Source organism: Camarhynchus parvulus, chromosome 27, assembly GCF_901933205.1.
Source record: "Camarhynchus parvulus chromosome 27, STF_HiC, whole genome shotgun sequence".
NCBI lineage: Eukaryota > Metazoa > Chordata > Aves > Passeriformes > Thraupidae > Camarhynchus > Camarhynchus parvulus.
Window position 1 is genome coordinate 1,507,593 of NC_044597.1, and position 27,522 is coordinate 1,535,114.

A 27,522-nucleotide genomic window follows, 5' to 3' on the forward strand; every position below is an offset into this window, starting at 1 on the left:
ACACCTACACCATACCTGTAACTTGGTTTTGACTGGTTCAGACCTCTGTGCTGGTGTCAGATTGACTGGGACAGTACAGACCCTTCCCAACAGTGCAGCAGCATAGGGCCTATGGTTGGTTTTGTACAGTGAATTGTTTTTCCTGGGTGTTTCTAATGTCAGTAAGTGACAAATATTTTAACTGATGTTTAATTCTCCTTCCAGTCAGTACAACCCCTCTTTTCTCACTCAGCTTTTCAGCTCATTATTGATTTAACTATTGGGAATATCTGATAATATCTATAGTATCTGTTGCACTGCAATCCCAGATGGCACATAAATGTTGATTAAGGCCCAGCCTTAAATCAACTGTGGCTTGATTTCCACCTTTTTCCTCCTGACCTTATTTTAATGCTCATCTCCTGCCAGCTCATTTTCTTTCAGAACCTTAGATAATCTTCTGCTTATTCCTACAGAACTCCATGAAGGCTTCTCAGAGCTTGAGGGACACCATGAGCTCTGGGATCCATTCCTGGAGCAGCCAGGCAGAGGGGCAGAGCTGCAGCTGGAACAACCTGCTGAGCCGCAGCCGGCACACGGACACCCCCAGCTGCTTCAACGGTGGGTCTGCCTCCCCCAGCAGGGAGAAATGTTCAGAAATCACTTCCTCACTATCTAGACAAGCTGGATATGGAGTTTTTCAACTCCTTTTGTCCTTCTGTTGCTGTGCCAGCGCAGATCCACCTAAAGATGGTTTGTGAGGAGGCCCAGTCTGCGCCTGTCACAGATGGGTCTGTGCAGTAAAATCCAGGGAAGTTTCTGAGCACACACAGAGCCTGTGTGCCCTGGTTCAGGCAGCCTCCATGTGCAAGGAATGTTTTATAACCACAAATATCCACCCAGAATTTTGAGGGCATATTGTGCAAATTAATCCATCCCTTCAGCTGCTTTCTTGCTAAATGCAGCTCTGCTCTGTGAGTCATTGCTGTCTGCAGCAAGCTCCATGCTCAGCAAAAGACCTACATAAATGAAATTCTTAATGACAAAAATGAGTTTTTCCCCATGTGTGTGCCTTGTCAGTCTGTTTTGCTGTGGGCTGTGAGGTCCTTGTGGCTCAGCAGAACTTAAAGAACCTCTTGTGCATTCCAGGAGTGAAAATCCAGATCCAGTTGCTAAGTGGAGAAAATTTGCACATCAGAGATTTCCACAGGACAAAGGTGGGAGACATTGCCACGGGGATAAGCAGCCAGGTGAGACACAGACTGGAGCTCAGTGCATCATTTGAGGAATGATTTCTTCCCTCATAACCCCTGAATGCCAGAGAGACCCAGGAGTGGTTCAGGGATCCCTAGGACAGCTTTAGAAGCACAACCTCAGTGCTGCTGTTGTGAGTGTGGTACCAGAGGATGTTTTCTGAATCACAGAATCATTAAGGTTGGAAAAGACCTGCAAGATCATCAAGTCCAACCTTTGACCAAATCCCACCAGGCCCACTAAACCGGATTTCCAAGTGCCACATCTACTCATTTTCTGAACCTTTTCAGGGATGGTGATTCCAGCACTGCCCTGGGCAGCCTGTTCCAATGCTTTTCCACTCTTGCAGTGAAGAAGTTTTCCCTAATATCCAGCCTAAACCTAGTACCAAATTTGAATTGTAAGCCAGTTCCAATTGTCAGTGACCACAGGGATCTATATCTTAGAATATAGACATTCTGTGCTGCAGCTTAAAAATTCCTTCTCAATTATAAACTCTTTCCCCTCTCCTTGAAGAATCATGTATAGCTTCTTTGTCATGAGCAGTAGCATCAGCTCAGGGAGATGAACTCTGTTTGACTGGGGTGCTTCCAACTTGTTCTGCTGGAGATGTTGGCACACTCCTGTGAACCTCACTGTGGGCTGCTTTGGCTGTTCCTGAAAGAAACTCTGGAGTGTCTGTGGGACTGTGACTCATCTCAGTGTAAAATGGGATCTGAAAGATCTCACTGTAAAATGGGATCATCTCCAAAAGATGTTGCACCAGTCCAGAAGATGTTCCAGTGGTGCTGATCCTCTCTAGACTCTGTTCTTGTGGACATCACAGAGCAAAATACTGCAGAGGAGCTCAGGTGCCCAAACATGGGCAGCTCAGGAACCCCCAGCCTTGGCCCAGAGCTCAGGGAAGCACTTTAGTGTGGGAGTACCAGTCATTGGTTTTTCTGGGTCTGGATTGAAGGCACCTGAGACAGTAATTCATGTTTGGATTCAGGTGTTTATTATTTCTTATCAGTAAAACAGTCTCACTACTGTGAGTTCAGCAGCTTTTCATTACAAGGCACAAAATGGCCAACAATCTCTTGTTCCAAGGTCTTTTAAGACTAAATCATCCAATTAAGAACTGACACCTAGATTATTTTCCCTTTTAACCCAATAATTGATCCCAATGTGGTCTTTTCTGCCCAATTACAAAATGCCACCCAAACCCATGAAGAAGAAGCATGAAGAAGAAACCCAGGATGACACCCTGTGCCCTCCATCTTGCTTCCATCCACTACAGACTAAAAATCCCAAAAACCTCAATTTCTCACCAAGTGATACACCTACACTGCTCTCTATAATCTATTTCACACTTTTGTGGATTCCAGTCTATCTTGAAGTCTGGGAAACTTTCTCCATGAATGAGGGTCAAAGTCAGTGCTCCCCTGGTGTGGTGATGTTGGCAGGAGTCTTAGGATGAGGGAAGAGATGAGGATCTGACTCCATGTTTCAGAAGGCTTGATTTATTATTTTATTATATATATTATATTAAAACGATACTAAAAGAGTTAGGATTTCATCAGAAGGCTGGCTAAGAATAGAAAATGAATTATAACAAAGGCTTGTGACTGACTGAGACAGTCTGGACAGCTGGACTGTGATTGGCCATTTATTAGAAACAGCCACATGAGACCAATCACAGATGCACCTGTTGCATTCCACAGCAGCAGATAATCATTGTTTACATTTTGTTCCTGAGGCCTCTCAGCTCCTCAGGAGGAAAAATCCTAAGGAAAGGATTTTTCATAAAAAATGTGTCTGTGACTCCCTGGGGGTCAGGACACCCCAGAGCAGACAGAGAAATATTCCCTGTGCCCTGGGTTTCCACACTTTGGCAGCAGGGTGGGCACTGCCCAGTGCAGTTCTGAGGTGTTTCCTTATGAGGGGAGCTCAGGATGTTCCTCAGCCCCTCCCTGGGAGCTGCTCCTGCCTTGGGAAAAGCTGGGTGTGATGGAGGGGACTGATGGAGGGGACTGGAAGTGCCACTGAGCTCTGTGTGTTCTGCTCCCCAGATCCCCGTGCCTGCCTTCAGCCTGGTGACCAAGGAGGGGCAGCCTGTGCACTACAACATGGAGGTGCCTGACTCTGGCATCGAGCTGCAGTGCACCCTGGCCCCCGACTGCAGCGTGGGCTGGGCCTGGCGCGTCAAGCACGGCCAGCTGGAGAACAGGCCCTGAGGCCCTGCCTGCTTTGGAGCTTTGCACCTTGTGAAAGGAGGAATTGCAAAAGCTTCTGACCTCTCCTGCTCTGGAGCACCAAGTGCAGTGGCTGCTGTTTGTGCTGCAGCAGGATCACAGCTCGCTGCCCTCGCTGCTGTTGGCTGCTCTGATCCACTTCCAAGACATGTCCTGAGCTTAGACATTCCCCAGGAGAGTGGGAATTCCTTGTTTTGGGTGTGTTAGAGCTTGAGAATGGTAGGTGGAAATTCCTCACTTTTCAGAGGAAGGAGGTTGTGCTTTTCAGGAGAGCAGGGCCATGAGAGCTCTGCTCCTGCTCCAAGGTGAGGTCGGTCGTGGCTGGGCTTGCCCAGAGGAGGAGCTTGGGTGCCCTCAGTGTTGTGCCGAGGGGAGCTGGCTGACTTCTTCCCAGCTGGAGGAGAAAACATTTCTGTAGGCTCTGGGGAGCATCATCTCCACCTCAAGCCTTTAGCAAGGGGAGGATCCACAGCAGTCACTGGCTGGCTCTTGGTTTCACCTCCCACCCTTCCCCGCAGTTGCTTCATTCTTGAATGAGAAAAGAACTTTGTTCCCAGAAAGAGCTTTGCTTGCAGGTCTCAGAGGAGCTGCTGCTCTCTCTGGTGTCCCTGGCAGGCAGGGCAGGAGAAGGGTACAGGACTCCATGGTGGGAGGCTGTAGGGGTTGTTCCTCCATCCTGTTCCCACCTCTGATGTGGGACTTCAGGTGCACTGTCCCATCCTTGGAGGAATAAGGGGCATCAGCTCTGTCAGCTGTGACAGGGCTGAATTTTATTGCAGAGTTTATAAAAATCTCCCTCCCAGCTCCCAGTCCAGCCCAGTGCCCCAGTTCTGTGAGTTCAGCCTGGCCTCACAAGGTTTCCCACTCCTCCCCTCACTTCAGACTGGGTTCACTGAGTGGGATGGGCAGCTGGGCCTGGAATGCCTTAAGCTTTAAACTGTTTTTTTTTTTTTTACTGATTTGTGAATGTTTGGAACAAACTGAAACCTCACAGGTCACGTTCAGGTGGGTGGGTGTCGTTCACCCTTCTCCACCCCAAACAGATCCTGAGGGAGGTGTGAGCTCCCAGTGTGCTTGCTCAGGGTTGTGCTTGTTCCAGGTTTGGCACACCTGGAAATCACAGTCCCTCCCTCTGGCTGTGCCTCTCCCAGAGCTCTGAGGCTGCAGCTGAGCAGGGGCTCTGCATCCAGCCTGGGCACAGCAGCAGCTCCCAAAAGCCAAGCTGGGCTCTGCCAGGTCTGTGCTGGTCTGGGAGACACAAAGGGGCAGCAATGCTGGCAGTGTTCCCAGGGGAAGTTCACTTAGAAAATAGCTGGGAAAAGCAGAACTCTGAGCCTCCCTTTTTGAGGAGCAGCACTCCTTAAACAATGGATGCTCTTTCCCTTTGGTCTCCCTAGAGCATGGGCTGGTTTTGCTCCACCAGACAGTGACATCCCTGATCAGAAAACTCAAGTTTGTAATAAGAATGATGGAATAAGAAAGTGGAACTCATGAAGAAAAATGAAACCTGTCACCACTTTGGGTATCGTTTTTATAGCACTTTTTGTTCTAAAGCACTTAATACATTGTCCAAAATAGGCACCTAATTATATCTACTATGCCACATTCAGAGTCTTTTTAGTAAATAATTAACACATTGTGCACATGTCTTCCAGGGGGGAGTGGGGAAAGGGGGAGGTTGGCTCCATTTCTTTTTTCAGATGCCACAAACCACTAAGAGTTTCAGCTCTGGAGCAGGAGGGGTCAAAGTGCCTCTTCCAGGACTCCCAAGCACAGGCTCAGTGCATGCCTGGCTCCTTTCCTGAGCTTCCTCATAGGGGACAGGAGAAAACCTGGTGGTTTTTGTGAGTGTGTGGTGATGTGTCAATCCCAAAGCATGGTGGGTTCCATCCCAAAGGCTGCACCTTGTGCCTGTGTCACCTGGGGGATGCTCCCATGTCCTGGTATTTGGTTCCATGCCTGGGCATTGGGACTGAGCCCTGGAGCAGCAGGGAGGGAGCAGCAGGGCTGTCTGCAGGACTCCTGGGCTCTGCATCTGCAGCATTAACCTGAACTCAGCCACCTGCACAAGGGCAGGGAACCCTCCTGGGCCTGGGATGTCCTCACAGGGCCCGTGGAGATGTCTGTGTTCCCAGACCAATGGAGATCCCCAGGCCCATAGAGATGTCTGTGTGCCCCTGGCCCATGGAGATCCCCAGGCCCATGGAAATGTCTCTGTTCCCAGGCCATGGAGATCTCATGGCCCGTGGAGATGTCCGTGTTCCCAGGTCCATGGACATGTTCATGTTCCCCAGGCCCATGGAGATCCCCTGGTCCATGGAAATGTCTCTGTTCCCAGTCCATGGAGATCTCATGGCCCGTGGAGATGTCTGTGTTCCCAGGTCCATGGAGCTCTCCTGGTCCATGGAGATGTTTGTGTTCCCCAGATCCATGGACATGTTCATGTTCCCCAGGCCCATGGAGATCTCCAGGTCCATGGAGATGTCCATGTTCCCCAGTCCCCTCATAGCAGCATTAGCCAGGATTCCCTTTGTTTTGTCCAAAGCCTCCAGTCCTGTTTTGCTGCCACCACAAGTGCCCCAGTGAGGCTGCAGGCTCCCAGCTGGCCGTGTCCGTGCTCTCAGGGTGGGATGTGGTGTCACATCCCTGCCTGGGGACAGACACCTGGGCAGCCCCACAAACCACTGGTGCCTTCCCAGTCCCTGAGCTCCTCTGGGACGATCTGCCAGCCAGCCTGAGCTGTCCCTGGCTATCTCCTGCTGCCAGGACAGTTTCCTCTTCCCTTGGCTTGTCACTTTGCTGTGACAGGCACAAACAACCCGGCCTCCAGATGAAGGCAATAGTGACAGCAGAAAGTCAGGAAAGATTTGCATTATGCTTGTTCAAATTTGGCTGGAACTGTCAGGTTTCATAACGAGTGTTTAGGACAGAACCCCAGCTCAGGGTGGGGAGGACAAGTAGGAGTGATAAACACAGATGGCTCTTGTTGTGCAGCTCCTTCTGGAAGTCTGGAGAAATCGCTGCTGGTGAGCTGAGGATCTCATTGGGATGGGCAGTGGGGGAAGGTGCTGGAAGCAGGAGCTTGTATGGAATGAATGACACTTTATAAAACTGTGATTTCTTGAAGTTAACGTTTTTGACCTGCATTTTCACAGGGGAAAAAAAATAAAGCTAAAAAAAAGAGAAGATTTTGTTTGTTGTCGTTGCTGGTGGTTTGATGTGTTGTCCCAGAGAATGAGATGGTGATGCTGAATGAGACATTTCCAGGAAGAGCAGCCTGGTCTGAATGAACTCTGCTGTGTAACTTGGGTTTGGGGGATTCAGGAGAAGTCAGGGAGGAGGCTTGGGCACTGCCCAGGGAATGGTGCCAGCCCTGAGGCTGTCAGAGCTCCAGGAGGGTTTGTACAGCACTGCCAGGGATGCCCAGGGTGGGATTGCTGGGGTGTCTGTGCAGGGCAGGAGTTGGACTGGATGAACCTTGGGGGTCCCTTCCAGTCCAGGATATTCCAGGATTCTGTGATTTCTGGGGCTGGAGAGGCAGCACTGACTGATGGATCTGAGCCCAGGCTTTGCTGAACAGCCTGGCATCTCTCTCCTTCCAAGCAGACAGTCCCTTATCCTCCCTCGGTCCCTCTGCAGGGGATTTGCTGCCCTGGGAGCTGCTCAGCCTTGCTTGGGAGGTACAGGGGTGAGGCAGGCAAGCTCTGGGGATCCCCCCACAGCTCCCAGTGCTGCAGCCCCTCTGTTTGTGTGCACGGAGCTGAATCCTTCCCCAGCGGGCTGGGGAGGGGCTGTGGCCAGGCTGCTGAGTGAGGACACTCACCCCGAAACACATTTTTTGTGCTGTCATGCACCCACATGTCTGTGCTGTGAACAGACCTCAGAGCTGTCGTCCTCAAAAAAAAGTGGGTGGTTTGTTGCTAGAATTCCAGACTGGATTGTGTTGGAAGGGACCCTAAAGATCATCTCGTTCCATCCTCTCACCTCCCACTATCCCAGGGTGCTCCAAGCCCTGTTCAACCTGGGGATGGGGCAGCCACAGCCACTCCCTTCACCTTTCCCTCCCGCCCTCCCTCCATCCTTCCCTCACTCCATCTTTCCTTCCTTTTCTCCCTCCCTTCCTTCATGACAGCATCACAAACCCTTCTCCCACACACGTCCTTTATCCTCTGAGACATTTTATTACCAGTTCTGCTTTAGATTAAACAGGCATCCAGTATATAAAAATAATGTATACAAATGAGCAGTTAATGGTTTACATTTCTGGCTTAAAGGCATTTATAAGTTACACATTCATTTCCCATCCCTCCCCGGACACGGAGCCGGCGCTGAAGCAGCTTAAATACAGCAGGAAGCAGCGGCTGCTGTGGCTGAAGCTGGGACGAGCGAGAAAGGACGGGAGGAGGGACAGGAGGAGGGAGGAGCGGGGTAAATGCACCAGGAGAGGTTTAACTGCGGCACTGCGGGGTTACACAGCAGCAGCGGGGCAGGGCAGGGAGAGACAGCCGGGTCCGGGCCGGTACCGAGAGGTTCGTGCGGCTCCGGGGCCGCTCCTGCAGGCGGCAGCAGGGGCTGGGACTGCCGGCATCTCCTGCGTGTCCCACCCGAGAGAACGGGGAGCCCCGCAGGGCTGACAGTCCCGGTTCGTCCCAGAGGCTGCTGGGGGTGCTGGGGATGCAGGTGGGCGGAGGTGCCACCACCTCGCAGAGAAACTTGTCCCTGCTGCTGATTGTCGCAGCTCCGGAGCCTCCCCAGCGCTGCTCGCCGCAGCCTTGGGGCCACCCTGCGTGGGGGAGTTCCAATCCCCGCTGCCGCAGCACGGAGAAATTTGAAGGAAGACTTAATAAAATCCTGTAAAATAGCACCGCTGCCAGCCCCTGGCTCCGGGCTGGGAGCTCTGCAGCAGGAGAACGCGGCTCTGGGGGGGCTCTGCGGGCTGGGGGAGATGTGAGCTGAGATGTGCGGAGAGATGTGCGGGGAGCGCTGTGTCCCTGGCTGACACCCCCTCCCCTCCCGCAGCGGCAATCGAGGGTGGGACAAGGACACAGGGCGGGGATAGGGATGGGACAGCCTCTCTTTTCCTTCCAGGACAAGCTGGAGCCCTTTCTGCGCTTCCCTGTAGCCAGGACGACCTGCCAGGCTGCGGAGAGGAGCTCAGGGACACGGCCAAGCAAGCGCCGGGGGTGCCTGTGCCCGGCCCAGGCGGGCAGAGCTGGCACATCAAGCGGCTGGAGCAGCTCGGAGCGGGCACTGTCCCTCCACCCCGCCGAGCCCCGGGCCCAGGGACTGACACCCTGCGGTCCCATCCGCGTCGGGAGGACGGTGCTGGCCCTGCGCTGCCGCTGCAGGGACGGCGCCGGTCACAGCGCGATGTCCGGCGTCGCCTGCAGGCTCTGCCCCGCCGCCCGTTTCTTGGCGCTGCCGCGGGCCTTGTCCCCCCGCCGGTACGGGTTGTTCCGCAGATCTGCACCGGGGGAAGCACCGGGGCTGGATGAGCTTCACTGCCCGCCCGGCACGGCCGGGGTCCAGCACCCATCGCGTTAACGCGGAATGGGTTGGGTTGGAGGGACCCTAAAGCCCACCCGGTGCCATGGCAGGGACACCTTCCACTGTCCCAGGCTGCTCCAACCTGGCCTTGGGCGCTGCCAGGGCTGGGGCAGCCACAGCTGCTCTGGGCACCCTCACAGCAATGATATTTTTTCCGATCCTTCAACATAAAACTCTCCTTTGTTCATTTAAAACCCCTTTCCCTTGTCCTGTCCCTGCCCGGGATTTGCCCCTCTGGGTGCGAGGACACCCAGGAGGAGCCAAGGGCTGAACGCAGGGACGGGAGGAGCAGCAGCCACCAACAATCAGCCCCGTTGTGGGACCCCGAGCCCCGGCACCGCCCCGGGGGCTGATCCCGGGTGTCAGCGGGGCACAAATCCCGGAGGAATCCCGGCGGGGACGGAGGGGGGGAAGCCCTGGAGCCCCCGCCCGCCTGCGCCGCCCCACGTTACCTACAGAGGACTCTCCTCGTTGAAGCTCACGTCGCAGAAGAGCCGGGACGAGCGTTTGCCCGTCCGGGCCGTGAAAGGAACAGTTTTGAGAGCTGAGCAGAGCGACCCAGAGACAGCGAGGAGGAGAAAGGAGGAGGAAGAAGCAGAAGAGGAGGAAGAGATATGAGACAGGGGAGCAGCTTTGCCATGTGGGATGTGAAGGTGCTTGCAGGTAGGTTGGGTCCCTGCGACGGGGTTTGGTGACACCCCAGCTCCTGTGACAGCCCCTGCAGCCCCCAGCACTGGGTCTGTGATGTGGGGACACCTGGCTGCTCACTTGAACTCATCTCTCACCTGAAATTATATCCTCAATGGCCCCATCTTTGCCTTCGTAGATGAGTGGCTCCTTCACCATCTGCCTCTTCTTCAGCTCAGCTATCATGTCCATCTGCTGCCTCCTGGCCTTCTGGACAGGCAGCTGGGAGGGGACAGGGCTCCTGAGTGCTGTGATCACACCCCAGAGGAGGTGGGGTACCCTCCCCTCACCTCCCACACATCTCTCCCTCCCCAGGACCTGTTTAGTCCTGGGACCCCACCAGGGCACAGACAGGGGGGCACCTTCACCTCGGGCTGCTGCTCGCTGCCAGGGGAGCCGGATTCTGCCTCCTTGGCTGCGGCCTCTTGCTTCTTCCACAGCTCAATGTCCTGCTCTGCTTTCTTGGGAGAGAGGCAGGGAAGGTGTGCTGAGCCAGGGGAATCCAGGACTGCGGGTCCCTTCCTTCTTCACCTCACAGCCCCCAGCTCACCCCAACCCAGCTCCAAAATCTCTGACCATCCCAAAGGCATTCCAGCCTGTGACCTCTGCTGATTGCTCCAAAGTGGAGTCAGGTGCCCCAGATCTCCTCCCAGCCCTCAGAAACAGAGACCCCACGTCCCCTCCTACCTTGTAGGCTTTGATGAAGCGCATGAACATGGGGAAGAAGGTGGTGGGGGGACTGGTCTTGGGGTTCTCCCCAAAATACTCCACGGCTGACTCATAGGCTTCCTGTGGGCAGAGACACCTGATCTGGGGGCTGGGCACTGGTGCCCATCACCCACCACCTCCTTCCAGCCTCTCCACCTCCCCATCCTGCCTGTCCCGAGCAGGATCCTCTCCCACGGGGCAGAGGTGTGAGCAGAGCGCGTCCCCATGCAGGGACTGTCCCCATGGCCCCACCCCAGCACCCACCTTGGCGGTTTTGCTGTCAGCCTGCAGCTTCTCCATCACCTCGGAGTTGACCTTGAGGAAGTCCTTGAGCACGGGGCTGTCGTCCTGCCTCATGAACTCCCTGCGGGTCAGCTCCATGCCCTGCTGCAGGCTCCGCACGTCCTGCAGCACCCCGTCCAGGGACACTGCGGGAGGGGAGCAGGGCGGGGTCAGGGCAGGCTCCGAGTGCCAGCGGCTGCCCCGACCCCAGCCCGGGGCCCCTGGCCCTACCTGTGCCCGCCTTGTCGAGGAAGTGCAGCTCGGTGTGGAAGCCGGTGAGCTCCGGGTACTTCTCCATGATCACCCTCACCAGGTAGTGTAGCAGCGTCTGCTTGCGGTCTGTGGACTTCATCTCGAGGAGCTGGGGCGGGGCAGAGTCAGCCCGAGCCGCAGCCACCACCCCTGACCCTGCTCAGGGCTGCCTCTGGTGGCCCTGTGTCCGTGTGGCTGGGTCTGTGTCCGTTCCTCCATCCCCCAGCCGGGTCTGCATCCCTCCACCCCCATGGCTGATCCCCATCTTTCTCCATCCCCATGGCTGGGTCTGCATCTGGTTCTTCATCCCTCTGTTCCCATGTGTGACCTTCCTCCCTCTGTCCCTGCTGCTGGTTCTTCATCCCTCCATTCCCATGTGGGACCTTCCTCCCTCCATTCCCACACTGATCCCCATCTTCCTTCATCCCCTCTTCCTCATCAAGGTCCTTGACTCCTTTAACCTCTCCATATCAGATCTCCATCCCTCCCACCCCATTCCTGTGTATCTCCATCCCTTTGCCTCTCCATCCCAACAATCTCCTCATCCCTCTGTCCCCACAGCCAAACCTCCTGTCCCTCCATCCCTACTGCTGGTGCTTGCATCCCTCTGTCCCCACAGCAGATTCCTGTGTCCCTCCATCTCTGCAGCTGCTCCTTGTGTCCCCTTGTCCTCAGGGGTGTCCCTGGCAGTGCCCCCTGTCCCCAGGGGTGTCCCTGGCAGTGGCAGTGCCCCCATCACCCCACACCAGGTGACCCACACGGGCCCTACCGCGTCGAGGCTCTGCAGTCGGAAGCCGTAGGCAGCCCCTCTCTTGCTGCTGTTCATGTAATTCCCAAAGGCCAGGACGATCTGCAGGGACACCAGGGCTTGGGGACACGGGGCCGGGAGGGCACAGTGCCCACGGGCACTCTGTGGGCACCATCGGGGCCGCCTCCCCCCGAGCCCTCACCTCGAGGATGTGGCGCAGTTTGCTGGAGGACTTGAGGGACATGGAGGCGGCGATGATGGCGTTGAGTTGCTGTGGGAGGGAGGGAGGGAAGGAGGGAAGTGTTGGGGAAGATGAAACAGGAAAGCCTTATCAATATGATTGTCTGGCAAAAGATTTTCAGAATATAGAAACTGTAAGTGAGATTGAAATGAAAGCAAGCTTTGAGATCCCTCAGTTACTGAACAACTGGAAAACAATGGTGTGGCCGGCTGAAGGTGATCCCCTTTTGATGGAACAACACCCTCTGCTTGCAGACAGGCCCAAGGGTCAGAACAGATCCTACAGCTTGGCAGAAGGGGTCCAAAGAGGAGTTTTTAGGGTTTAAAATGTAACACAGGATGGTAATGTAATGATTCTTACAGGCTGTATGGAAATGCTATAGGATTTGTATCTTGTACCAGATTGGTTAGTGAGAATTAGAATATTCAACACAGAAGAAGATTTATTGTATTGGAATGGGAACTTCACCCTCTTACCCTTTTACTCTCTCACCCTCTCATCCTCTCTCCCCCTCTCTTCTCTCAGCCTGCTCTGAGCTGTGGCTGGCAGCTCCCAGCAGGGCCCTGCACCGAGGTCCTTTGCAATAAACCCCAAGTTCCACGGCCTGGCTGCAGAGATCTCTCATCTCCATCCATCCCGACCGTGCTACCCCCGTCACTCCTACAGGGCAGGGTGTGAGTGCTGCCGCAGGAGCCGCCCCCGCCCCGCCCGGCCCCGCACACACCGGCATCAGCAGCTGGGCCGTGTCCCCGAAGCTGCCCAGGAAGATCATGACGTTCATGCGCTCGGCCAGCCGCGGGATCTTGCTGAAGCGCATCATGAACTGATCCTCGTCCGAGAGCTCCTCCGGCGGCTGCTGCTCCCGCTCGAACTTCCCGATCAGGCTCCGCTCGTACTCGGTGGGCAGGAAGCGCAGCAGCAGTTCCAGGAAGTCGAGGCTCAGGGCTTGCTGGTCGTACCTGCGGGGAGGGGACACCCCCGGCATTGTCAGACCCTGCCCAGGTCCCCCTGTCACCCTCGGCCGGTTCCATCATCCCTCTGTCCCCACAGCTGGCTCCTGCATCTCTCCATCTTTCTGTATCTGGACCCTGCATCTCTCTGTCTCTCCATATGGATCCCTCCATCTCTCTTTGGTCCCCACGTCCCTTCTTCTCTTCCTGCATCTCTCCATCCCCACAGCTGCTGTCTGCATCCGTCTGTCTGTCTGTGCCTGGCCCCCACAGCCCTTTGTCTCAGATCTCATCCCTGCGTCTCTCCATCCCCACAGCTGGTGCCTGCATCCTTCCACCTCTCCACATCTGATCCCTCCACCCTCCATCTCTCTGTATCTGATACTTCTATCCCTCCATCCTCCACATCTGATCCTTCTATCCTTGCATCTCTTTGTATCTGATCCCTCCATCCTCCATCTCTGATCCTTCCATCCCTCCATCCTCCACATCTGATCCTTCTATCCTTGCGTCTCTTTGTATCTGATCCCTCCATCCTCCATCTCTCCACATCTGATCCCTCCACCCTCCATCTCTCTGTATCTGATACCTCTATCCCTCCATCCTCCACATCTGATCCCTCCACCTCTCCACCTCTGATCCTTCTATCCCTCCATCTCTCTGTATCTCAACCTTCCATCCCTCCATCTCTTTGTATCTGATGCCTCCACCTTCCATCTCTCTGTATCTGATCTTTCCTTACTTCTCTCTCTCTATCTGATCCTTCCATCCCTCCATCTCTCCAGACTGAATCCCTCCACCCTCCATCTCTCTGTATCTGATCCTTCCATCCCTCCATCCTCCACATCTGATCCTTCCATCTCTCCATCTCTGATCCTTCCATCCCTTTGTATCTGATCCCTCCACCCTCCATCTCCCCATATCTGATCTCTCTATTTCTCTGTATCTGATCCCTCCACGTTCCACTTCTCCACATCTGGTCCCTCCACCCTCCACATCTGATCCTTCCATCTCTCCATCTCTGGTCCCTCCACCCTCCATCTCTCTGTGTCTTGTCCCTGCATCCCCACACCAACCCCTGCACCCCACCACACGCTCCACCACCCCAACCCCTTGTTCCTGACCTTATCCCCCCCTGCCCACCCCGGGGGGGTCACTCACGTCTCGATGGCTGTGCAGATGTCCTGCACGCTGCGGCCGCCCTTGCGCAGGGTGATGGCCAAGTTCTTGGCACGGTTGGACTCCATCAGGGTCACCTTGCTGGGGGCCTTCTGCGTGGCCTTGGCTTTGAGGGCACTGATGTCCAGGGCGGGGCCCTGTGCCTTGGTCTTGAACTGCTCCTCAAAGTCACTCATGTCCAGCTCCTGCGGGGACACACGGCAGGGAGGTGGCACTGCACATCGGGGTGAGGATGGGGCAACAGGAGCAGGGTAAGGGTGAGGAGTGAGGATCAATTGGAGCAAGGGGATGAGGATGGAACAAGGGGACAGGGGGTGGTGGGACCAGAGGATGGAGATGAGGAGGAGGAAACGGACAGGATGTGAAGGTGTGCGTGGAGCAAAGGGACCAGGACAGGGGGAGAAGAGAAGCCCGCCTGATCCTGTGTCCCTCTCCATGGTGCTAAGGACTTTTCCTGACCTCCAGCTCCTCCTGCAGCCCCGGACACCGCGGGTGGGTGCAGGGTGGGCACAAGGCAAGCTCAGCATGGCCGGGGGCTCTGAGCCCTGCTGTGCCCAGCCCCTTGTCCCCTCTGCTCACCTTGCTGTGCCTGTCCCCTTGTCCCCTCTGCTCACCTTGCTGTGCCTGTCCCCTTGTCCCTGTGCTCACCTTGCTGTGCCTGTCCCCTTGTCCCTGTGCTCACCTTGCTGTGCCTGTCCCCTTGTCCCCTCTGCTCACCTTGCTGTGCCTGTCCCCTTGTCCCTGGGCTCACCTGCAGCACTTTCTCATCGTTGAGCTCCGTGAACACGGTGCCGTCGATCTGGCTCGGCTTCAGGGCCACCCAGTTGAAGACAGGCATGCGGAACTTGGTCTGGATCGGCTTCTTCACCTTCACTGAGGGTCACAGGTTGGGGAGGGGGGCACGTCACACCCACCCCAGGGTGCCCCAGACCCCTCCTGGGAGCACCCCCACCATCCCTGGGTCACACCCCCGTCACCCCCGGGTCACACTCACCTGAACTGTTGGTACTGGAGGGGGCGCCCGGCCCGGCTGGGGGTTCCCCCCCGAGGGGAGGGGGTGGCGGAGGGGGGGGCACGGGGCCCTCCGGCCCCCCCGGGAGCGGTGGGGGGGGCGGTGGCACGGGGGCTCCCGGGAGGGGGGGGGCCGGGGGGGGGGGGGGTGCCCGCGGGCAGGGGGTGCGGGGGGGGGGGGGGACGGGATCAGCCCCCGGCAGAGGCGGGGGGGGGGGGGCGGGGGAGGTGGGACCGGAGCCAGAGCCGGAGCATCTGCAAGGGAAAGAAGAGGTGGGTGAGACGGTGACACAGCAGGGCACGGTGCCACCGCGCTGCCCTGAGTCCCCGGGCACACCCCCACATCCCCGCCTGGCTTTCCGCGCCCAGAGAGTCGCTGCCACCCCTCCCTGGCGCCAGGTGTCCCCGCGGGAAGGGGACATCCCCTCGCGGCCGCGGTACCTGCGCAGGTGGGGGTGGTGTCCCCGGAAACCACGGGGGTTGCGGGGGTTTCTATGACAACGGGGACGATTTCGATGGCGACGTCTCCGTCGGGCCCACGCAGGATCTGCACCAGCCCCTTCTCCTCGAGCTCCGCCAGCCGCCGCTCCAGCGCCAGCCGGTAACACTCCTGCGGCTGCGGGCACGGCGGGCTGGGCGGCCGCGGGGGGCTCAGCTGCTCCTGCACGGGGACAACGCCCGGCCGGTCACTGGTGTCCCCCGGAGCCCGAGCCCCGAGCCCCAGCCTCCCCTCGGCTCACCCGCAGCGCCTCCAGCTCCCGCCGCGCCTGGCTCAGCTGCTTCTCCAGCTCCGCTATCTTGGCCATGGAGTCGTTCTCCGCATCCTGCAGCTTCTCTGTCAGCTGTGGGGGACGAGGCGCCGCCGCTCAGCTCAGCCCCGTCCCCGTCCCATCCCTCCCTCGGGGCTTGCGTCAGCGGCTCTGCCCACGCACCCCGGCCCACCTGGCTGACGTGCTCCTGCAGCTCCTCCATGTGCTCCAGCACCGCCGTCTTGGTCTCCGAGTCCTCCAGCATGGCCCCCACGTCGAAGACGTTGTCCAGGTAGGCTTGGATCTGCACCTGCAGCTTGTCGCTCTCGGTGAGGCGCAGAGTCTGCCGAGGGACAGCGTCCCGGGGTCACCGGCGGTGACAGTGACACCCCCGGCCTGGGATCACCCGCTCCCACTGCTGGGATCACCCATTCCCATCCCTGGGATCAACCATTCCCACCCTCGGGATCACCCATTCCCATCCCTGGGATCACCCATCCTCGGGATCATCCATCCTCAGGATAACCCACCCTCACCTCTGGGATCACCCACTCCCACCGCTGGGATCACCCTCTCCTACCCTCAGGATCACCCACCCTTGGGATCACCCACAGCCACCCTTGGGATCACCCAACCCCACCCCTGGGATCTCCCACCCCTGGGATCCCCCACCCCTGGGATCTCCCACCTCCAGGTACTGGTCCAGCCCCAGGTGGGTGAACTCGTACTGCAGGAACACTCGGAAGTTCATGTTCTCCACCGAGTGCACCACGATGTTGATGAACTGCATGCAGGCCACCTGCGGGGACACGGCCCAGCACGGGGCCAGAGGGGCTCCTGGGATGGTGCCCCGGGGGCTGCACGGGGGGTTGGTGGCCCTTGGGGACATGGTGGCCCTGGGGAGTGCATGGGGGTTTACACAGCCCTGGGGACGTGGTGATGGGGGACAGCAGAGTGGTCTTGGGGACATGATGGCCTGGGGACAGTTTAGTGGCTTAGAAGCCTTTGGGGACAGCAGAACAGCCCTTGGGACATGCCACCCCCAGGGCAGCACTGTGGCTCAACAGCCCCTGAGGATGTGGTGGCCTGGGGAGAGTTCTGGTGGCCTGGGGAGAGTTTGGTCCTTCAGCATCCCTGGACAGGGACAGCGTGGTGGCTTAGGAGCTCCTGGGGCAGAATGGCCTGGGGACAGTGCAGCAGCCTTGGGGACAGGGTGCCCTGGGGACAGCAGAGGGTGGCCCCCAGCAGCCACTCACCATGAAGTCAATGTTGGTGTCCTCATTTCGGAAATACTCCATCAGCTTCTCGAAGCGATTCTTCTCCCCGCAGACCTGGGGGAGCAGGCGGCTGAGGGCAGGGGGGACATGGCCAGGGGACACCCAGGAGGGTGACAGGACAGGAGGTGCCTATTGGTGACACCACCCCAACCCTGACCGGTGCTGCCAGGCTGGGACATGGTTCTGGGGACACATGGGGACATCAAACCCAGTGAGTGGCACATCCCTGAGCGAGCCAGAGGTTTGAGGGCGGTGCAGGGCTCTGCCACACGCAGGGAAACTGAGGCACAAACCCAGCTGCAGCACAGATGTTCATGTGGGCACTGGCTGTCCCTGCTGGGGACTGGACCGGGTGTCCCTGCTCACCTCCTTGAAGTTGTCAAAGGCAGCCAGGATGATGTCGTGTCCCCCTCGGACCAGGCAGACAGCGGCCAGCAGCTCCAGCACCAGAGCCTTGGTCCTGCAGAGACACACGGTGTGAGGGGGCTGGCACCGAAGGGACAGGGGGACAAGGGACACCAGGGGGCAGGACAGCCCCTACCTGGCGCTCTTGTTGTTGAGGCTCAGGGTGATCTCGTTGACGCAGGCTGGGTGGTTCATCACCAGGCTGAAGCCAGACTGGGGAGGGGAAAGGAGCATCCATGGGGTCGTGTGTCCCCCTGGAGGCATTCAAGGTCCCCACCGGGCGGGGGGTCGAGCGAGGACAGCTCAGAGCCAGGGGAAGCAGAGCCGGTCCCAGCCCGGAGCTGCCCCCGCGGCTCGGGGGATGCCGGGGGAGCCCCGGGCGGGTCGGGGGATGCCGGTGGATGCCGGGGGATGCCGGGGGAGCCCCGGGCGGGTCGGGGGATGCCGGGGGATCCCCGGTGGATGCCGGGGGAGCCCTGGGCGGGTCCCCGCGGATGCCGCCCGCTCCCACTCGCACCTGGTAGTTCATGATGGCGCGGAGGCACATGATGCACACATGGACATCGTCCTTCTGGCTGACGAGCCGCGAGTTGCGCAGCGTCTTCCTGCTGTGCGAGGGGTTCAGCCTGGCCGGGGAGAGCGCGGCTGAGCGGGGCCTGGGGCACCGGGGGAGCAGCGCAAAGCGGGGACAGCGCAGGGGGGTGGCAGCGGGGCGGGGGACACCGGGCACCCCACGGGACAAACCCGCGTGTCCGTGCCCATCTAGAAGCCCTGGGGCTGTGGGTGATGTGATGTGGGGTGGGTTTTGGGGGTCCCCTCGTGCACACGGGCGGTCTCGGAGGCTCACCGGGGCGGGCCGGAGCTGCCGGGTGACCTGGGGGCACTGTCCCCATCGCTGCCCGGGGCACCGCAGGGGTGGACGCGGCGGAGGAGGAGGGTGTGGATGTGCTGGTTCGAGAGGCAGCAGCTGGAGGCGCGTTAGAGCCTGCAGGACAGGAGGGAGAAACGGGGCTCCCGCGCCGCCCCGGGGACACCCGCGCTCGGGGACAAGGGATGGGCCCCCCCTGCGGGTGCCACGTCCCTCCTGACCTGTCCCTGGGGCTGGCAGGGACACCCCGGCTCCTGCAGAGCTGCTGGCGGGCGGCGAGGGACGCCCGCGGTGCCCGGGGTGCCGCGTTCCAGCCCGTGGGGTGACCGCGGTGGGCGTCCCCGGGACCCCCGCCCGCCGGGGATGTCCCTGTCCCCCGGGCCGGTGAGCAGCAGCGGGCTGTCCCCGTGCCGCCGGTGCCCCGTCACCTACCGTCAGCGCGTCCCCGGCAGCGTGCAAGAGAAGAGCGCGGTTAGACGGGGCCGCGGGCACCGAGCGACAGCCACCAGGGCCGGCCGGGGGACACGGGGGACACAGGCCCGTCCCTCCGCCCCGGCTTTAACCCAGGGGCTGCCATTTGCTCCCCCAAAATCCCCGATTTTGCTGTATTCTGGGGTTTAGCCAGAGCACTCCAGCGCGGCGGCAGTGCCGGGTGGGGACCCGGTCCCAGGAGGGGACAACAGGGGGATGTGGCTTTGTCGCCACCCTCAAACCAGCAACGGGCGCCCATTTTTAGGGCCGGGCCTGCGTCTCTCTCCCTGCCAAGCCCCTCTCCAAGCGCGGGGGTGCAGCGAGGCGGCAGCGGGGACACGGGGACAGCTGGGGACAGCACCGCACGTTACCTTACAGTGAGGGGCCGCGGCTTGGAGGCGCCCTGCGTGGGGGACGAGGAGGTGCTCCTGTTCAGGTCCTCCAGAGACCTCTCCTTGCCCTTGTCAGAGCCGGGGCTGTTCTCGGAGCTCTCCATGTCGTACCTGGTGGCCCGTGGCGACACGGGGACGGGTGAGATGCGGTACCTCAATATGGGTGGGTGCCCCTCAGGGATTTGGGGATGCTCTGCTCAGCCCCAGCCATGGAGCATCGCCCTGAGGACAAGGGAGGGCACCCCCAGGGACCACCCAGCCCTGCGGAGCCCCAGGGGAGGCTGATGCCAGCCTTGGGGACAGGGGACCCGCTGGGGACGTACGCGACGGAGCACTGGGCGAAGGCGAGGTACTCCAGCAGCACGTCCAGCCCCTTGTTCTCCTCGTTGAGGAACTCCTGGACCCAGCTGGAGGATGCAGAGGGTCAGTGGGCTCTGCCAACCCCCAAATCCTCTCTCCCCCTGCACCCAGACACTCAGCAGAGCCTCCCCCTGCTCAGAGGTCCCCAGCAAGGGTGGAACACGCTGGGGACATGAGGTGGCACCGTGAGCTGGCATTTCTGTGAGGCCAGGTGAGTGCCACGGTGAACCTGGTGCAGGGGGGACACAGCCCAAGGGCTCTCCTGCCACCACTGCCACTGTTGTCACCACGACAGGACAGCCTGGCCCTGGGCACCGTGGGCACCCACCAGGGCTCAGGACAGCCAGGGCGAGGGCCAGGGGGGCACCCTGGGGGTACCAGAAAGCCATAACGGGGTTCAGACCCCCCAGCACCCTCAGCCTCCCATCAGAGCCCTCCCAAGGGGGCAGGATGAGGCCACAGCCCCCCCATCCTGCTGTCACCCCACAGGCAGAGCCAGCACATCCATCCCCGCCCCAGAGGTGGTGGCAGCAGCTGGGTGGCAATGCCACCCCACCCTTACCCGATGTAGTTGGTCCTCAGGGAGATCTCCAGCTCCCGCAGCACCTGCGTTGACTCCTGCACTCTCCTCTTGAACTGTGGGATGGGGACAGCCATCGGCACCGGGACAGGGACAGCCATTGGCACCGTCCCTGTGCCCAGCCTGGCACGGGGCCCGGGGCACCGGGGTGCAGGGGGGACCCCTCACCTTCCTGCTGACCCCACCCGTGTCCAAGTAGCTCTTCAGCTTCTGGATGTAGGCAGATGGAGGGTTCTTCACCTGGAAACGCTCCTGCAAGCCCAGAGAGAGGCTGAAACTGGGCCACCAGCTGTGGCAAGGGACATGCCACTGTCCCCACAGCAGCCACAGTGTCCCTGTCCCCACCCCTGCTTAATGAGGCTAATGAGGTGCTGTGTCACTAACGAGATGGATGTCAGGGCTTGGTGCAGCCAGATTGATGCCCAAACCATGCCACGAGTGGCACCTGGGGACAGGGACAGCACTGGGGACACTCTGAGCTTAGACCTCACCTGGTCACAGATCAGCTCCCACTTCTTCTCGTTGTCGTACTGGCTCAGCAGCTTCATCTTGTCCGGGGGCAGGTTCATGGAATTCTGTGGGTGAAGGGTGTCAGTGCCAGGGGTCACCCCAAAAACCCCCCAGGGATGCAGCACCCCCTGCTCAGAGAGCACTGGGGGATGGGGAGACCCGTGGGAGGAGGGGGAGGGTGGTGGGAGGATGGGGACACTGGTGGGACATGAAGACTCCAGAAGATGGGGACACTGGTGAGACAACAGGGACACTGATGGAACAATGGGGACAGTGGTGGGAGGATGGGATCAAGCTGGAAAAATGAAAGCAGCATTCTCAGGATGGGGACACTGGTGGGACATGAAGATTCCAATGAGAAGATGGAGACACTGGTGGGACATGAAGACTCCAGAAGATGGGGACACTGGTGGGACAATGGGGACACTGATGGAACAATGGGGACAGTGGTGGGAGGATGGGATCACGGTAGGAAAATGAAAGCAGCATTCTCAGGATGGGGACACTGGTGGGATGGTGGGGACAACCCTGGGAGGTTGGGAACACCACATTTCCCAGGATGTGAGCATCCCATGGACCCACCAGTAATGTCCCCACCTGAGGGTCCCCAAGGGGGACAGGAGGAAGAACTGGACACACCCACCCATGTCATGAGTGCCCCGTGTGCCTCAGCCAGCCCAGTCCCACAGCGCCACACGGGGTGAGGGACAGGGACATGGCTGGTGACAACTGAGGGACAGGGACATGGCTGGTGACAACTGAGGGACCCAGCAGCCTGGGCTGTGCTTGGGGGGTCCCCCCTGAGCCCCCCCACCACAGGTGGTGACGAGCCCATCTGGGGAAAGCAGAGCTTGCTGAGAGACGATGATGTCAGGCCTGGCTTGTCCCCGTGTCCCTCCCTGTCCCCCCAGCCCCCACAGGACGTGACGTGGCTTCCGCTGCCGAAGCCGCCCCCGCCACCAGCGGGACACGGCCCTGCCCCTGCTCAGGGACACATGGGGCACCTTCATGGGACACCTTCATGGGACACCTTCATGGGACACTACCATGGCCTGGGCCAGGCTGCAGCTCAGCTCGGCTCACAGGGGTTTATTTTACTGAAATACCCAGTTTTTGGTGGGTGGCAGGTGCATGATGGCACGTGGAGCAATGCACGGCCCCAAGCCACCCCTAAATCCCAGTCCTGGGGTTCCCTGAGGAGGAGGATGGGGACGTGGGGTGCCTGCCATGCTGGAGCAACCACATCCTTGCAGGAAGGCATCTCCCAGGGCTTTGGTTGCCCACAGAAGAGGAGGTCCAAGGGGAGAGGTCCCACTGTGGTGGGCAGGAACAGAAACCTCTCCACCACCTCCTCCAGGGAGGACCTGTCAAGCTGCTTTTACAAGGAGCCAAAAGCAGGAGCTGTGGGTGGGGAGGAGCTGGGTTGGGCTGGGGCTGGCACCAAGGGCTGGGCAGGGGGACAGTCAGGGTCTGAAATGGCCTCACTGTGCAGCCACTGGGCTCTGGAATGGGCAGGGTGACAGCAGCGCCTGGCTGTCACCACTGCTGCTCCCAAGCTGCCATCCTTGGGATGGGTGAGGGTCAGACCGAGGGACAGCGCTGTGCCAAGAGGGATCAAACACCCAGCCACCCCAGCCACACCTGTGTCACCTCTGTGGGACACCCTGGGCACAGAGGGGATGGTGGCACCTGCCACACGGACCAGCTTTAAGCCGTCACACGTGGGGCAAGCAGGACCCTGGGTGGGACAGGAGCCATCCCGAGGGTGGGGCAGGGCTGTCCCCGTGGAGGTGGCTCTGCCCCGAGCCCCGCGGCGCCTCGGTCCCTCCCTTGCGGGCAGGATGTGGCACAGGTCGGGTACAAAGTGGGTGGTGGCTCCTCCCGGGTGGGCTTGTAGTGCCGGGGAGGAAGCGGCTCCGCTGAGGAGCCTCAGCCGGCAGCGCAAAAAACCCCAAAAAAACGGTTCTCATTTCCTGCCGGGGAGGGGGGGTGGCTGCTGGGGGAGGTGTGGGGCACAGTGGGTGATGTGGGGCACAGTGGGTGATGTGGGGCAGTGGGTGATGTGGGGCAGGGTGGATGATGTGGGGCACAGTGGGGGATGTGGAGCACAGTGGGGGATGTGGGGCACAGTGGGTGATGTGGGGCACAGTGGGTGATGTGGGGCAGGGTGGATGATGTGGGGCAGTGGGGGATGTGGGGGCACAGTGGGGGATGTGGGGCAGGGTGGATGATGTGGGGCACAGTGGGGGATGTGGAGCACAGTGGGTGATGTGGGGCACAGTGGGTGATGTGGGGCAGTGGGTGATGTGGGGCAGGTGGATGATGTGGGGCAGGGTGGATGATGTGGGGCACAGTGGGGATGTGGGGCACAGTGGGTGATGTGGGGCAGGGCATCAGCCAAGCACCCCACGGGTGTCAGAGGAAGGACTTGATCCTCCTCCTCCTCCTCCTCTTCCTCCTCTGGGGACAAGGATGGAGGAGCCACAGCGAGTTGTCCCCAGCACCCTCATCCCGCCCTGCCCGGGGCTCCAGCAGCCTCGCAGCCCAGCCCGTCACTGAGTGGCTGCCACCAAATGTCCCCAAGGCCCCTGCTGTGCCACCAAGTGCCACCGAGCCGGCAGGGCCACCCCAGCCGTGCCCACACCAGGCTGAGCCTGGCTGGCACCCAGCACCAGCTGCGGGCTGAGCCAGGCTTGGAAACCAGGGCCAGGGGAGGTGAAGCAGCACCAACATCATTTTCTGGTCCAAAGCAACCTCTTGCTCTGGTGGCTGGCGGGGATGGAGCAGGGCTGGAGCTATTTTGGGTGCCAGACACCTCGTTTTGTCCCACACGTGAGCGGGCAGCGCCGGGCTGAGCGCCGAGGCTGGCACAGAATGTTCTGGCACCCCCGGGGAAGGTTTTGTGCTGCAAAGCCCTGGTCGAGCCGTTTCTGGGGCACGGGGATGTGTGTGCACAGAGAGGGCACGGACAGCCTGGGCAGCACGTGGGGTGGGACAAGATCCAGCCAGCACCAGGCACAAAGTCCTGCCAAGGGAAGGGGACAGGGCAGGGGACAGCCCCAGGTGGTGGTTTGGGGGCAGGAAGGACCAACAACATCTCCAGGTGGGTCACAGTGGGTGACTGATGGGCTGTGCCACTCCTGGGATGCTCCATCCCTCCTGGACACAGCACCCCTGAGCTGGTGCGGGACATGGCCAGTCCTGAAGTGCCAGCTGTCCCACAGTGTCCCCTCCAGTGCCACTGGAGTCCTTCTGCCTCTTCCCTGGGCTCAGTGCAAGGCACAGAGCAGGACCAGGCCCACCCAGGGCTCCCTGACCCCCCTCATGCCCAAACTGGGCTGGGGGACACTGCCAGGACCAGCCCATCCCATCAGGGATCCAGCCAGACCCAAACCCACCCAGTGTGGGCAGGAGGACACAGACAGACAGACAGACAGGATGGCCAGAGGGGTGGTGGCAGCAGGCTGAGCTGGGCTGGGCTGGGCTGGGCTGGGCTGGGCTGGGCTGGGCCGAGCTGGGCTGGGCTGGGCCGGGCTGGGCCGGGCTGAGCTGGGCTGGGCCGGGCTGGGCTGTGCTGGGCTGTGCTGGGCTGGGCTGGGCTGGGCTGGGCTGGGCTGGGCCGGGCTGAGCTGGGCCGGGCTGGGCTGGGCCGGGCTGGGCTGGGCTGGGCTGGGCTGAGCTGGGCTGAGCTGGGCTGGGCCGAGCTGGGCTGGGCCGGGCTGGGCTGGGCTGGGCTGGGCTGGGCTGGGCTGGGCTGGGCCGGGCTGGGCTGGGCTGGGCTGGGCTGGGCTGGGCTGGGCTGGGCTGGGCTGGGCTGAGCTGGGCCGGGCTGGGCTGGGCTGGGCTGGGCTGGGCTGGGCTGGGCCGAGCTGGGCCGAGCTGGGCTGGGCTGGGCTGGGCTGGGCCGGGCTGTGCTGGGCCGGGCCGGGCTGGGCTGGGCTGAGCTGGGCTGGGCTGGCCTGGGCTGGGCTGAGCTGGGCTGGGCTGGGCTGGGCTGAGCTGGGCTGGGCTGGGCTGTGCTGGGCTGGGCCGAGCTGGGCTGGGCTGAGCTGGGCTGGGCTGGGCTGGGCTGGGCCGGGCAGCCACTGTCGCCTGTGGCTCCAGCTCTATTTTAAGAACAAGCAGAAGCTGCTGTAGCTCAAACCAGGGAGAGGAGCCCGATCCCACCAGTGTCCCCTCATCCCTGCTGGGGGCCTGCCTGCCCACCCTGCACTGGGGGGTTCTCCTGGTTCACCCTGGATGCACAGGAGGCTCCTGCACAGGACAATCTCCAGACCCTGCTCCAGCAGCTGGTGGCTCACAGGCAATGTCCCACCCAGGACACAGGTGTGGACACCCTGGGGCAGCCCCACATCCCCCAGCCAGCCTTGGGCACCGTGCTGGAGCCAGGCTGGAGATGCATCCAGCAGGAAGCTGAGGACCAGCTCTGTTTCCTGCTTGAGCCAAGGCTGTGGCCAGGAATCGCTGGTGACCTGTCCTGCTGCTGGGGCCAACAGCACATCTGCAAACATCTGCACACATCTGCACACATCTGCACACATCTGCAGTGGTGACGTTGGCCTTGCACTCCCCCAGCTCCTGGGAGAAGAGGCAGCAAAGCCCCCACCAGGCAAAGCTCCCAGCTGGAGCAGCCCCTGTCCCAGCCAGCCACTGCTTGGTTTTGACTCCACCACACCTCAACTCACAACTCCATTTATATATTCCCAGTTAATGCCCCTTGACATCCAAAGGGGGTAAAATCCTTCAAGCAGGAGTATCTGGGCATCCCTATCCCAGCAGCAAAGCTGCTCTTCCTCTGCTCCATCCCAAAATTCCACCTGGTCATATCCCAAACTGCTTGGCACAGGACAACCCTCCCATGGCTCTGCCAAAGCAGCATCTGCCACAGTGCCCCAGCTGGGAAGGAGCCAATTTTTGAGAATGAAGTTTTGGGAAACCTAAATTCCCGTTTCTTGGCACAGAATGGGTGTATCCCCTTCCTGGCAGCAATTTGGATCCCCATGGCTCCTCCCTGGGTTTTTCTGCCAGGTTTTGCACCACCAGCTCTCCCAGTTTGGGATGTCCAGCCCAAAAGTGATTTGCACAGAGCTCTCACGGCATCACTGCAGCCATGGCAACATTGAGGTCTGGATCGTGTCCCACCAGGAGATTCCCAGCTCATCACCACCTGCTCCACCACTGAGCTCAGGAGCAGAAAAGTTGAAAGCAGAGACAGGGAATGAGTTTGTGGTGGGTGAGGGCAGAGGGGACCCCCTGTCCCCATCCCCCCGGGCTTCTGCTGCCCCCACAGCCACGAGAATGGGGAAGGGACTGTGAAAGGAGGAAGCAGAATTGGGACAGCCACTTTCACAAGACACCCGCTTCCCCTCGGGCCACGTCCAGCCCCCTGGGTGCCCCTTCCCCTGGAAAAAGCCTTTTCCTCGGGACAAGGGCACAGAAAGTGGTGCTGAGAACCTGAAGCAGCATTTTCCCCTTTTCTGATCATTTTTTGGTTTAGAATTTCCAACCTGCCGGGCCCAGCCCGGTTGAAAGTGGCGCTTCCTGGGGCCTCACAGCGGAAACACCCGGGGCTCTTCCTGGCCCGGAGCCATCCGAGGCACCGCCACCCCACCCAGCCCCCTGCCAGCCCCGCTGTCCCCCGGCAGCCCCGCGGGTCCCTCGCCTTCCTCACCTTCCTCACCTTCCTCACCTTCCCCCCCTGCGGCTGCGGGGATCGCTCACACCCCAAAAATCCCACAAACTCCACGAGATAAAAAAGCTCCCAAGGAATTTGTGCTCGGGGTTGGGATGAGGGACCCAGCCCAGCAGATCCCGGCAGGTCCAACCGAGCGCATTCCGGCATTGCGGGAGCTGCGCCCGGTGCGGGATCCGCGCAAACGGCTCCATCTCCCCTCCAGGGGCTCGGGGGGTTAAACAGCGGTTCCTTTTCCTCGGGGGGTTAAACAGCGAGTCCTTTTCCTCGGGGGGATTAAAGCAGCGATTCCTTTTGCTCGGGGCATTTCTGGGGAGGGCAGGGGCAGGGCTGGAGCGGGTGGCGCGGTGGAGGGACCCGGCCCCCCCGGCGCGAAGGTCACGGCCGGCCCGCCCCGCTCAAGGACGGAGGAGAGAGCGGGAGCCCCGAGCGGCTCCCGGGGCTGCCATCCATCCATCCATCCATCCATCCATCCATCCATCCATCCATCCATCCATCCATCCATCCATCCATCCATCCATCCATCCATCCATCCATCCATCCATCCCTCGGCACCGCCCGCTGCCCACCGGTCGGGGCTTCCTCTGCTCCGGGGAGGAGGAAGAAGAGGAAGAGGAGGTGAGCGAAGCATCGCCATCCGCAGCACCGGCTGCTTGCGGCGCGCTCCGGCCCTGCCGCCGATCCCGCCATGACGGAGCCTGCCCGTGCTCCGGGACTCGAGGTCACCCCGAGAATTTGGGGCTTGGATCCCCCCCCTCAAGGTGAGAGCGAGGAGGGGAGGGAGCCCTGGGGGTCATCCCGGGGCAGGGCTGAGCGTCCCCGGGAGAACGAGGTGACAGCGGGGCAGTCATCATTATTAATAAGAACATCAATTAAATAAGAAACCAAATAATTAATACAACTACGGAATAGTAACAATCCGATGGTGATAACGGCGGTAACGCTGCTAATGATGCTGATACCGGAGGGACCCCCACCCTGTTCCCCCGCTATGTGGGACCCCCCTGTCCTGCCCGGTGCCGTCCCCGCTCACCAGGACGCGGCCGAATCGCTCCTCCAGCTCCGCGTTCCCGGGCATGGGCTGCCGGGGGGGCGGCGGCGCGGCGGCGGCGGGGGCGGCCCCGGGCTGCGGGCGGTGGTCGCGGG

The 27,522-nt window shown here is 60.3% G+C and overlaps 2 protein-coding genes across 4 annotated transcripts in view; one reads left to right on the forward strand and one right to left on the reverse strand.

Moving 5' to 3' along the window:
- The window catches only part of MAP3K14 (mitogen-activated protein kinase kinase kinase 14), a 28,806-nt gene extending 22,174 nt beyond the window's left edge, over positions 1 to 6,632 (forward strand). For all 3 annotated transcript variants that reach the window (XM_030966484.1, XM_030966483.1, XM_030966485.1), the window contains exons 14-16: positions 456 to 600; positions 1,129 to 1,229; positions 3,285 to 6,632. In XM_030966484.1, the coding sequence (XP_030822344.1) occupies positions 456 to 600; positions 1,129 to 1,229; positions 3,285 to 3,449 (411 nt within the window). In that variant the 3' untranslated portion in view covers positions 3,450 to 6,632. The remainder of the gene's footprint in view (positions 1 to 455; positions 601 to 1,128; positions 1,230 to 3,284) is intronic.
- Positions 6,633 to 7,736: 1,104 nt separating this feature from the next.
- On the reverse strand, positions 7,737 to 27,515 carry FMNL1 (formin like 1). Its single transcript, XM_030966001.1, has 26 exons — positions 27,410 to 27,515; positions 20,666 to 20,749; positions 20,343 to 20,426; positions 20,157 to 20,230; positions 19,558 to 19,641; positions 19,214 to 19,345; positions 18,021 to 18,129; positions 17,640 to 17,716; positions 17,465 to 17,558; positions 17,078 to 17,152; positions 16,510 to 16,620; positions 16,015 to 16,164; positions 15,813 to 15,914; positions 15,514 to 15,733; positions 15,274 to 15,327; positions 14,813 to 14,934; positions 14,044 to 14,246; positions 12,657 to 12,891; positions 11,894 to 11,962; positions 11,713 to 11,793; positions 10,923 to 11,052; positions 10,674 to 10,837; positions 10,389 to 10,490; positions 10,070 to 10,162; positions 9,800 to 9,923; positions 7,737 to 8,931 (listed from the first exon to the last, which is right to left on the reverse strand). Exons 1-26 carry the CDS (start codon positions 27,452 to 27,454, stop codon positions 8,828 to 8,830), a joined length of 2,922 nt encoding a protein of 973 aa, XP_030821861.1. The 5' UTR covers positions 27,455 to 27,515; the 3' UTR covers positions 7,737 to 8,827.
- Between the last annotated feature and the right edge of the window lie 7 nt (positions 27,516 to 27,522).